We start from the raw sequence: 11,534 nt of genomic DNA on the forward strand, positions 1-11,534 counted from the left end.
GGCATCCAACCAAGAGCACTCTTCTTAATGCTCTTTACCCTGGACACCATCCACTGGAAGCATGAAAACAGGACGACAACAGAACATCATCTTCCCTAACATCATTTAAATATAATTTAAATACATTCAACATTTACTGTATATGGAAGCAAGGTTTTGAGAAGGAGGCTGAACACAAGATCAAGTGGCACACTATAACTTGAATGAGTCGAATATTTATTTAAAAACTGAAAAAATAAAACAACACCACATACACAGTTTTAGTATATCATCGTACAAAGACATATTTCAATGTTATTTGAGTATTTTCTTGTTTCCTTGACTACAGTGCGAGGCAGTTGAAAGGCTGGCTGAGCTGGTAGGACTACAGACACAAACCCAAGGTGAGAGGTTAATACTCAGGAAGTCACTGATGAACACTGCTAAACCATTAAATACCCAGTGTCACAACTTTAGAAAACGCAGCCAAAGCATCCAAACTAAAATGGTCATGAAGACACATGAGGAATACAACCTCACACGCACAAACACACGGGCCACCTCATCAGGGCAGAAGATTGAAGCCTTCAAATATGCAGCGCCTACACGAGGAGGAGGTGCAACCAAACATTTTGAAGCATTTCTTGCATCGCATCTTTTCTCTGTGAACCGTAAATCTCCATTCGAGGTCAATTTGACAAATGTATCGTTTAGGCGCTCGGCCCTTCATTCTAATCATGTCGTTTGGCTCTGCGATAGCAAAATAGGGCCCACAAACAAGGTTTCTGTGGTGGGTACCAAAAATATTACCAGTCTAACTCCTGGTTCATTGTACAACTCATATACAGGCATTTCACTCTTTTCAGAAACTTTAATTGAGTCGTATGGTATTTGTAACTACAGACAAAAGAGGGATGAACAGGTCTCCAAGGAGCGCCGCGTTCCGCCCGGTGGCTGTAATGCACCAGTCATCGTTCCCCCCAGGCATGGGTAGTGTTGACAGGGTTTGATTATGAAAGGCGTTCAGCTACATAGTGTCACGGTCTGGGAGCTTGTATGTGTGTACGTGTGTACGTCTTGCTTTTCCCGAAGCCAGAGCCCCGGTGACGGGCCAGGCAGGCAGCCCACGGGTCTACTGACCAGGCAGCTGAAACCGGAGGATAAAAAACAGCAGACCTCCAGAAGCCCACCCCCTCGGCCCCTGGGACGCCTCCCGCCCCTCTACTGCCGCCCTGGCCGACCGTTCCAAACCCTGCGGAGGGGGCTCAGGGGGAGGTCCATCCGGTGAGTCCATGGAAGCTCTACAGTGATCTACAGCTGGTGTGACGTGGGGGACAGGGGGCGGTGATATACAGCCGTCCGGGAGAGGGAGACTCCTCCAGTTCTGGACTCACTACACTAGCGTTAGGCAATTCCACTCTACTCTTATTCTGAAAGGACGCCGACGCAGCTGGACAAACGGGAGCTCGTTGGAGAGCCCATGGCTGAATGCTAGTGAGCGAGGAGGGATTGCAAACAGTCAACAGCCACCTCACCTAACAGTCATGGTCATTAACACAAGAGGGGAAGGCAATAATATAGGCATAGGTATTTATGTTGTGTTAAAGGGGTTTCGGAACTCACAGTGAGAGAGTAACCAAGACATTTCAGCTGGGGGAAGGGGGGGTGAGTGGCGGGGGGGTGAGTGGCGGGGGGGGGGGGGGGCAGGGGTGAAAGTAGACTGGAACTCTCACTGAAGCCCAGAGCACAACAAGTGGGTGCTGCGACAAAGAACGTAGCGCTAACGTTAGGAGAGGACATGAATGCCATCTATGATGCACAGAAGACACCGTTTGGGGGAGGCTTCTTGAAGGGCCGCCGTCACGGTTAAAAACATGTCTCCCTCTGGCGAAGGGACGGGCCCTTGTGCAGTGCATCCTGGGACGTCTTGTGAAGAAGAGCTCCCGGGTCCTGCTTGGGGACACGGGGTGCTCCCTTGTTGAATCGTGGGGAAAATTCTATAAATAAATCAGAATGGATCGTCAGGCCATCGGCCCTGCTACACAGACAGGTCTGGAGCTGTCAATCACCGTGCCCCTTCTCTGGCCCTTATCAACACTGTCCTCGTGGAAGCGTCCGGAAACTGGAGCCGGAGCATTTAGAAAAGCACCTTTTTATTTGGCTTGGATTTTTTACGATGAAGAGAAAAACTGAAGTGTGTTTAAACGTGGAGAGGCAGAAGAGGCGGCATTCAGGTCAGGTGACCAACGGCTGCGGGTCTTAACCTGTACCTAAGGGGGGGGGGGAGAGAAAGAGGGAGTTTAACATGCTGGAAGATAAAACACACAGACACACACACAGACACACACCTGCTGGCTAACTCACCCTCCTCCTCCTCGCCCCAGCCCTCAGCTACGCCCGCCAGCTCGTAGTGTTTCTTCCTCAGCTCTCCCAGACGCTCTCTCTCCCTCTGCAGTCGAGTCTCCAGCTCCAGAACCTGGACCTGAGCACACAGACACACACTGTTGATACACACACACTAGCTCTTTCTGCAGTACACACCTGTGAAACACACCAACACACACACGCACACGTATGTGAATGAGCGCCGTGTCCTACCTGGGAGTCCATCTCCTGGCGTTTGATCTGGGTGAGGGTCATGCTGGAGAAGTCCATGGTGTCTGGAGAGAGAAACACATCATCACCAGCCCTTTAAGGGCAGTGGACACATGCACCAGCCCTTTAAGGGCAGTGGACACTTTCACCAGCCCTTTAAGGGCAGTGGACACATGCACCAGCCCTTTAAGGGCAGTGGACACATGCACCAGCCCTTTAAGGGCAGTGGACACATGCACCAGCCCTTTAAGGGCAGTGGACACATGCACCAGCCCTTTAAGGGCAGTGGACACATGCACCAGCCCTTTAAGGGCAGTGGACACTTTCACCAGCCCTTTAAGGGCAGTGGACACATGCACCAGCCCTTTAAGGGCAGTGGACACATGCACCAGCCCTTTAAGGGCAGTGGACACATGCACCAGCCCTTTAAGGGCAGTGGACACTTTCTGTAAACATGCAAGAACCGCGAGGACTGACGTCACAATATTGTCAATGGCGCGGCCTCCGTATGATCAGATGACAGAGGAAGCGTCTGGGAAGCACTGTAGGGCATTGTTCTGGAGGTCCCGCCCTAGTGGTCAGATCTATCTGCGGTCTGGGAATCTCCCCCTCCCCTTCCCCCTCCCCCATCTCTCGTTACTGAAAGCCTATCGCCTGCTTGTGGTGGTTTTTCTGAAGGCCTGTTTCTAACAGGGATGGCGAGTCAGTCTACGCTGGCTGCATCACTGCTCCGCCAGGTGTCGACACAGGCCCGCTCACCCTTCTCCTCGATCTGGGACTTCCCAGACTTGGTGGAGGCGACCACCCCCGCGGTGGCCTGGGTCACCCCCCGGGACGCCCGCTGCAGGCGCACCAGGTTGGTGCTGTCCTTGTCTGCCTTCACCTGGAGGAGGGGAGCGGGAAGAAAGGTGGGGGGGAGCCGTCAGGCATTTTGCGGGTCGGAGAGATTTGCGCATTGGACGGCGTTTGTGACTCCATCTTACTTTGGATGCGGCCACCAGCTGAGCGGTGCTGGCTGCTATCTCGTGGGAACACACCATCAGCTCCTCGAACTTGCCCTTCCCCTGCACCACCAGATCCGCGGCGTCCCTGAGACACGACCACAACAGCACCGTCACCACGCCGTCACCACACCACCCCCAACACAGCTCCGACCCAGCCTCGACACGGCCGACACACAGCCCCAACAGAACCACGGCTCACCGAGCAAAAGGAGAGAGCGGTCAAGTGAACTTACACCATCACTGTGGCTCCCCAGCCCACCGCTTTAGAAGCCGAGATGAGGCCTTCCGTCCAGCGAGAGTTCTTGACGTAGAACTCCTTCATGGAGGCTGCCCCCTGGTGGAGACAGGAGGGAACACATGCGTTTGAGTTATGGTCTGTACTAGTTATGCCTGGGTCAGCTCTGAAAAGTACAATAGGTTAGATTAGTTTCTGAGGTAAGTTTTGTCCCCGTAAACAATGAAGCCCTCTGAGAGTTGTTAAGCAACACGGCTCAGTGCTAGTGGAATGTCGTTTTCTTATTTTGGAGCGGTCCACTAATTTCCTGCCAATTATGTTCAAGCTATTCTGTTACAGTCAATCACCTTTGGCGAGGTGGGAATTCCACCTTGGTTTCTTTTATGAAACCACTGTCAATTCGACTTAAGCTGGAGTAAAGGGTTGAAGTTTAAATGAGAATTCTGAGTGCCGTTTCTCATTTTGGAGATAGTTGCCTTCACCCGACCAAAATCTTTTCAATGAAGTGTTCTCAAAGCCGAGTTTCAAACTGACAAACATTTGGTTTTGCTTCTACCAAAGTGGAGACATTGTCTAAAAGAAGTTTGAGCTAGTCAATTTCCAGACGTTCCAAACATTTCGGACAGTGCACAGTAGATAAGCTGCATTTGAAGGAAATTGTACGTTATAGCCCAGAATTTTGCCACACATGGATGATAATATGAAAGGTTTTCAATACATATTACACTCCCCCCCCCCACCTTACCACTCACCAGGGAACACATTCTTATATCCCTCCAGCCCACCATGTACACAGGGGGATGTTCTAATCTAACCTGGTGCATCACCAGAGTGTGTGTGTGTGTGTGCGCGCGCGTGTGTGCGTACTCACCCTGCCGCTCTCCACAATGTCCCTCTGCAGATCTTTGGAAGACAGCACCAGCACCTTGATGGCCTGCATCAGCTCTGTACAGGACGCCAGGATCCTGCGGGGGGCGACAAAGAGCATTCTGGATCCCAGCTCACGTTTCATAGGTGGCGTTTCCGATTACACTCGGCGGTCGCAAACCGCGAGGCCTGCCAGTCAGAACACTCACTTCTCATTAACCTCCATCTTAATCCCGCTGTCCACCGCACGAGACTTGTTGAGCATTTTCTGCCGATGAGACAAGAAAGACTGTCAACAAGACCCTGAGGTGTTGGGTGTCGGTGTCATGGCGTGACAGTGGACTATTTACAGTTGACCCGGCTGACAGAGACACGGGGCACGGTAATCGACGGACAGACCAACCAGTGGCGTGTTCAGGGAGTGGCCTAGGGTGGCACGGGCCACCCCTGAAATCTGATTGGCCACCCCAATATATGATTGGCTCTATGCCCAGTCAGAGGCGGGCCACCCCTGGTGCCACCCCTATCAAAAATGTCTGGACACGCCCCTGAGACCCACCTCAATCCTGGCGGCGGCCGACTCCACAGCGGCCGAGGTGGCGGCCATCTCCTGCTCCACCAGGTCTCCCAGCTCCCCCTGCTGCAGCTCCAGACCCTTAGGGCGCAGCGTCTACACACCGGGGAGACAGGCGCGGTCACACCCATGTCACGCCTTCCAAAACTTAAGCCCTCACGTATAACCCGTATAAGTATAATAACAACAGAGATAACGCTTTTTTTTGTGGGGGGGGGGGGGGGGGTTCATATCAACTGAGAGGCTCACTTCAGCGGTGGCTAGGATGGTGCCCAGCGCTCCCCTCAGGGTGGTGCAGTCTGCGGCGGCCAGGCTGTCCTCCTGTTTCATCTGACCCAGCAGGGCCAGAGTCTCCGCCCCGCACGCCTTCACACTGTCCGACAGGGCTGCACCACACGGACAGGATCAAGGGTCAGAGCAGATATAGGGACACGGGCAAACAGGGTCGGGCCTCAGACATTCACACAGTTTTAGGGGACTAACACACACGCTCGGGGGGGCTGGGATACACACACACACACACACACACACCCACACGGTCAGGGGATAGAAACAGGGACACTCAGAGGGTGTAGCCAGACAGAGACATGCACACAGAGAGCTAGGGCTAATTGTATGCTCATGCCTGTAAACACATATACTGAGTGAGTCGTATGCTGTGTAGACCAGTGTGTCTGAACCGACCAGTATGTATGGACCATGGGAGGGTCAGGTAGTCAGACCAGGCCTGACTGTGTTGCTGGTCTGAAGGAGCAGGGTGTGCCAGCAGTGGAGACCCCCCCACCCCCCCCCCCCCCCCCCCTTACCGTCCGCCTGCTCCACCGGCACCATGTGGGAGGTGGCGCTGCCCTGGACGATGGTGTCCCCCACCAGGTGGGCCAGCTGGGTGAGGGCGCGCACCAGCTCAGACGCCCCTGCAGAGCCACGGGGAGACACAGGGTCAGCACACACTAGCCAGAGTCTGGCCTCGTACCGTCAAAGAGATGGGACTGAGAATGAGGAAGACGTACCGTGGAGAGAGAGAGAGACAGAGACAGAGAGAGAGACAGAGAGAGAGACAGAGAGAGAGACAGAGAGAGAGACAGAGAGAGAGAGACAGACAGGGTGGGGTGGGAGGACACAGGGAGCTCATCTCACCAGTGTGGTCCGCTAGGTACCCGTCTCTGGCAGAGTGAAGTCTCTCCACACAGACCATAGAGGCCTGACACCTGGACGCCAGGTAGTCTGCACAGAGAAGACACGCTGCGGGGTCAGAGCCACATGGTTTATGGTGGGGACAAAACAAAGAGAAATCAGATGACCACCACAGCCCAAACTCGACCGATGCACAGCTAAGGTGTGCAACACGGCCGCTGGGCTCAGGGGCTACAGAGACCCAGGCTCCTGCGTTACTAGGGCAACAGCTGCCATCAACACAAACGATATCCCTCCTCCTTCTGTTGTTGCACTTTGCGATTGAACTTGACTGTACTTTTTGTTGGAACTGCTGCACTTTGTAAACTTGATGTTTGTTTTCGCTAATTGTTTATAGTGCCTTGTAGATAGCCTGACGTTGTCATACTCATAATTCTAGTCAGAATATGAGTCTGAAAACTCTCCGTTGGCCTGTGACTATGGGGCGTGTTTCAACCAAACTCGTAAAACAAATGCCTCTTCGCTCAATTGGATAGACCTACAACCAATCAAAGCAACGTAATATGTTGTTTGTTGAAAACGAATTCAACCGAAGCGCTCTTTCGTGACGTGGGTGATTACGTTACTGTTGATCATCTGTCCATCATCGTATAAAGCCCGCCCTGACCCTTTCATTGGTCCGCCCAGATCCTGGTTTTATATAGTTTGTCCCCAATACGAGGCCCTCCAGACCCAACTTCCCGACCAACATTTTTTGTGGGCGGGGCTAAGTTGGGCTGGAAGCCAGGCTAGGTTGTAGGTACAGCGTGTTTGTGTTGTGTTGTTTATGCTGCACCACGACTGCCCTCCGGGGACAGTATACATTTGATTGACTGACGGACGGACGGCACAGATCCATCCCACAGTGTGTCCGACCTGCAGAGCTGGTGCAGCTGATGTGCGCCGGGTCGTCTATCTGGGTCAGGGAGTCCTGGACGATCCTCTCGGCCTCCTCCACGGCCCCCTGCAGGGCGGCCCAGCGCGTGGCCAGCAGCTGGCTCTCCAGAACCTGCTCCCTGCTCTCCTACACACAGAGAGAGAGAGACAGACACAGCAAGAGAGAGAGGAGAGAGAGGGCTTTAGCAACGACACACAAACACACGCGGCCACGACTGACACGGCACTGAAAAGCTGCCTTTAAAACACACACACACAGGTCGACCGACACAGGCAGGTCTTTTATTCAGCAGCGGTCGGCTCGCTTAAAACCGACAGGCTCGTCAGTGGAACGACAACAGCACCTTCTCGTTCAGCTGGTTCTGCAGGGCCTCGGCCGCCTTCACGCCGCTCTCCCTCTCGCTGGTCAGCGCGCTCTGCACGTGCTCCAGCTGTTCCCCCAGGCCGCTAAGCTCCTCCTCTTTGGCGGACAGCGTCTGCGCCAGCTCCGCCTTCTGGGCCTCCAGGCCGGACAGCTGAGAGGCTAGCTCCTCGCTCGACTGGCAGAGAGGGGGAGGAGGGAGAGAGGCCCGGTCAGGTGACAGGATGCATGGGCAACATGAGCTGAGGTTTTACAGGGGAAGAGAGAGCGGCAATGTCAGAAAGAAGGTGTGTGTGTGTGTGTGTGTGTTGGGGAGGGGGGGGGGGGAGTGAGGGCAGAGCATGAGATTGGAGAAACATCGTGACAGGAGAGGGAGAGCGATTGGCGACGGGTAGTCATTTTTCTGTCAACCACTCCTCGCCCACATGTCTGCATCGCAGAGGGATGCAAGTCTGATGCACTTGTGCGTCCACAGCTCTACTGAGCTTCTCTTCAGAAAAATACTATGTAGGGAGACAGAGAGAGAGGCGTGCTGGACACATGAAGTCGAGAGTGGATGAGGATGAGCTTAAAGATGGATAGGATGGAAGAGGTTAGAGGGTGTTAGGTGGTTGGTAGGGGGTGAGAGGGTGTTAGGTGGGGGGTGAGAGGGTGTTAGGTGGGGGGTGAGAGGGTGTTGGGTGGTTGGTAGGGGGTGAGAGGGTGTTAGGTAGGGGGTGAGAGGGTGTTAGGTAGGGGATGAGAGGGTGTTAGGTGGTTGGTAGGGGGTGAGAGGGTGTGGGGTGGTTGGTAGGGGGTGAGAGGGTGTTAGGTAGGGGGTGAGAGGGTGTGGGGTGGTTGGTAGGGGGTGAGAGGGTGTTAGGTAGGGGGTGAGAGGGTGTTAGGTAGGGGGTGAGAGGGTGTTAGGTAGGGGGTGAGAGGGTGTCGGGTGGTTGGTCGGGGGTGAGAGGGTGTTAGGTAGGGGGTGAGAGGGTGTCGGGTGGTTGGTCGGGGGTGAGAGGGTGTTAGGTAGGGGGTGAGAGGGTGTTAGGTAGGGGGTGAGAGGGTGTTAGGTGGTTGGTCGGGGGTGAGAGGGTGTTAGGTAGGGGGTGAGAGGGTGTTAGGTGGTTGGTCGGGGGTGAGAGGGTGTTAGGTAGGGGGTGAGAGGGTGTTAGGTGGTTGGTCGGGGGTGAGAGGGTGTTAGGTAGGGGGTGAGAGGGTGTTAGGTGGTTGGTCGGGGGTGAGAGGGTGTTAGGTAGGGGGTGAGAGGGTGTTAGGTAGGGGGTGAGAGGGTGTTAGGTAGGGGGTGAGAGGGTGTCGGGTGGTTGGTCGGGGGTGAGAGGCTGTTAGGTAGGGGGTGAGAGGGTGTTAGGTAGGGGGTGAGAGGGTGTTAGGTAGGGGGTGAGAGGGTGTTAGGTGGTTGGTCGGGGGTGAGAGGGTGTTAGGTAGGGGGTGAGAGGGTGTTAGGTGGTTGGTCGGGGGTGAGAGGGTGTTAGGTAGGGGGTGAGAGGGTGTTAGGTGGTTGGTCGGGGGGTGAGAGGGTGTTAGGTAGGGGGTGAGAGGGTGTTAGGTAGGGGGTGAGAGGGTGTTAGGTAGGGGGTGAGAGGGTGTCGGGTGGTTGGTCGGGGGTGAGAGGGTGTTAGGTAGGGGGTGAGAGGGTGTTAGGTGGTTGGTCGGGGGTGAGAGGGTGTTAGGTAGGGGGTGAGAGGGTGTTAGGTAGGGGGTGAGAGGGTGTTAGGTAGGGGGTGAGAGGGTGTCGGGTGGTTGGTCGGGGGTGAGAGGGTGTTAGGTAGGGGGTGAGAGGGTGTTAGGTAGGGGGTGAGAGGGTGTTAGGTAGGGGGTGAGAGGGTGTCGGGTGGTTGGTCGGGGGTGAGAGGCTGTTAGGTAGGGGGTGAGAGGCTGTTAGGTAGGGGGTGAGAGGGTGTTAGGTAGGGGGTGAGAGGGTGTTAGGTAGGGGGTGAGAGGGTGTTAGGTAGGGGGTGAGAGGGTGTCGGGTGGTTGGTCGGGGGTGAGAGGGTGTTAGGTAGGGGGTGAGAGGGTGTTAGGTAGGGGGTGAGAGGGTGTCGGGTGGTTGGTCGGGGGTGAGAGGGTGTTAGGTAGGGGGTGAGAGGGTGTTAGGTAGGGGGTGAGAGGGTGTTAGGTAGGGGGTGAGAGGGTGTCGGGTGGTTGGTCGGGGGTGAAGGAGCGAGCGAGCCACCTGTTGGGAGGAGGTGACGGTGTTCCTGAGGCCGTCCAGCTCTGCTCTGCTGGACAGCAGCTCTCTCTGCAACTCCTGAAGCTGCTGCACCTGATCCAGCTCCTGCAGGGTGGGATGGAAGGAGGACAGCGGGGAGACAGAGAGAGAGAGAGAGAGAGAGAGAAAGGTAGAGAGACAGAGACATGGGGGGGGCATTAGGAGGGAGAGAGCGACTCTGACAGACCAAACCCCCACAGGCAGAGAGGAGACCCGTGCCTCCCCCCCCCCCCCCCCGCAGGTCCGTCTCTCCCTCACCTGTTTGTCGGCCGCCTCCCGAGTGGCCTTCACCTTCTCCTGCATCTCCCTCCGCACGGCCTCCACCTCGTCCTGCACCGCCTGCACCACCGTCATCTGCCGGGTCACCTCGGCGTTCTGCACGGGCCACACAGACAGCCATCACACACGGCGCAGCGGGGCAGGAGGTGCTGATTGGCTGGGGACGGCGGGGGGGGGACGGCGGGGGAAGAGGCGGGGTGTGTTTGTGCGGAGAGATGGAGAGAGCTGTGCGGTACCTTCCTCAGCAGGTCGGCGTGACTCTGCACCAGCTCGGTGTACTTCTCCTTCAGCTTGGTGTAGCGCTGCTCGTTAGCTTGGGCCTTCCCTGGCGCACACACACACACACACAAAGACACAGCGTCAAACTGGCTTTCCCCTTCCAAATCGAGTGCACAGTAAGACTTCATGCCTTCCTGCCTCCAGCGGGTGTGAACGGCAGAGGGGGGGGGAAAGACGGGCCGAGTGCTCACTCTCGATCTCCGTCAGGCTGCGCTGCTCCTTCTCCGTGTCCTCCCTGACCCGACGCAGGTCCTCCAGCTCGGCCCGCAGGAACTCGCTCTCCCCCAGGGCCTGCATCCTCAGGTGGCTCTGCTCCGCCAGCTCCGCCTCCAGCTCGCTGACGCGCCCGCGCAGCGCCTGGCACAGCCTGCCACTCTGGAGGAGGAGGGGGGGGGGGGGGGGAAACATGTGACTATGCATCTCTTTTAGTGTTTCAAGTGCACATTCACACCCACAGTCTGTGGGTTTGAATAACTCTCGGGTTCCCCTCCATCTCTCCCTCCCTCCCTCCCTCCTAACCTCCAGTTTGAAGGACTCCAGCTCCTCCTTCAAAGCCTGGATCTCTCTGGTCAGCTGCTCGATCACACGGTCCCTGAAGGAGACACACAACACATGTCTACACACCGCGCACACATCTCAACGCGACACGCCTCTACACGCCACAGTGGCAGACACGTCGGTGCCGGTACCGTCACGAATGGCAAACGAATCTGAAAGTTGAAAGCAGGCTCTAAGACGCCCTGCCAGCGGCCTCCCCGCCCGCCCTGCTAGGGAGAGAAAGGACGAGCACGTCGGAGGAAAACAGCACGAGCACGTCGGAGCTCACTTGTCGTCCCTGCGCAGGCCGTTCTGGCTGTTGAAGTTGAAGGGGTCGGTTGCGGCCGAGGTGCCGAACAGGTCGTCAAACTGGGTCTCCACGGCGACCTGGGGCCATAAGGACAACATTCAGAGCCTCCTTTTGAAGACGCAGCACTACCAAAGCTGCACGGAAATGCTTTTCTCAACGGTTCTCAACTATTCTACGGGTCACGGTTGCATGAAATGTGCACGCGTTCTAAATCGACAGCTTCCAGAGATTA

General features: G+C 55.9%; 1 protein-coding gene across 1 annotated transcript in view; it reads right to left on the reverse strand.

Moving 5' to 3' along the window:
* Positions 1–199: 199 nt before the first annotated feature.
* hip1 (huntingtin interacting protein 1) overlaps positions 200–11,534 on the reverse strand; it is a 24,233-nt gene continuing 12,898 nt past the window's right edge. The window contains exons 9-28 of the mRNA XM_047035950.1: positions 11,282–11,389; positions 10,975–11,047; positions 10,647–10,830; positions 10,413–10,501; positions 10,156–10,272; positions 9,862–9,963; positions 7,669–7,863; positions 7,304–7,451; positions 6,392–6,478; positions 6,061–6,168; positions 5,504–5,640; positions 5,240–5,350; positions 4,890–4,948; positions 4,685–4,778; positions 3,812–3,912; positions 3,558–3,663; positions 3,334–3,457; positions 2,578–2,639; positions 2,344–2,461; positions 200–2,249 (exon numbers count right to left, since the gene is read on the reverse strand). Coding sequence (XP_046891906.1) covers positions 2,239–2,249; positions 2,344–2,461; positions 2,578–2,639; positions 3,334–3,457; positions 3,558–3,663; positions 3,812–3,912; positions 4,685–4,778; positions 4,890–4,948; positions 5,240–5,350; positions 5,504–5,640; positions 6,061–6,168; positions 6,392–6,478; positions 7,304–7,451; positions 7,669–7,863; positions 9,862–9,963; positions 10,156–10,272; positions 10,413–10,501; positions 10,647–10,830; positions 10,975–11,047; positions 11,282–11,389 — 2,134 coding nt within the window. The 3' untranslated portion in view covers positions 200–2,238. The remainder of the gene's footprint in view (positions 2,250–2,343; positions 2,462–2,577; positions 2,640–3,333; positions 3,458–3,557; positions 3,664–3,811; positions 3,913–4,684; positions 4,779–4,889; positions 4,949–5,239; positions 5,351–5,503; positions 5,641–6,060; positions 6,169–6,391; positions 6,479–7,303; positions 7,452–7,668; positions 7,864–9,861; positions 9,964–10,155; positions 10,273–10,412; positions 10,502–10,646; positions 10,831–10,974; positions 11,048–11,281; positions 11,390–11,534) is intronic.

This window comes from Hypomesus transpacificus, chromosome 15 (assembly GCF_021917145.1).
Source record: "Hypomesus transpacificus isolate Combined female chromosome 15, fHypTra1, whole genome shotgun sequence".
Classification (NCBI taxonomy): domain Eukaryota; kingdom Metazoa; phylum Chordata; class Actinopteri; order Osmeriformes; family Osmeridae; genus Hypomesus; species Hypomesus transpacificus.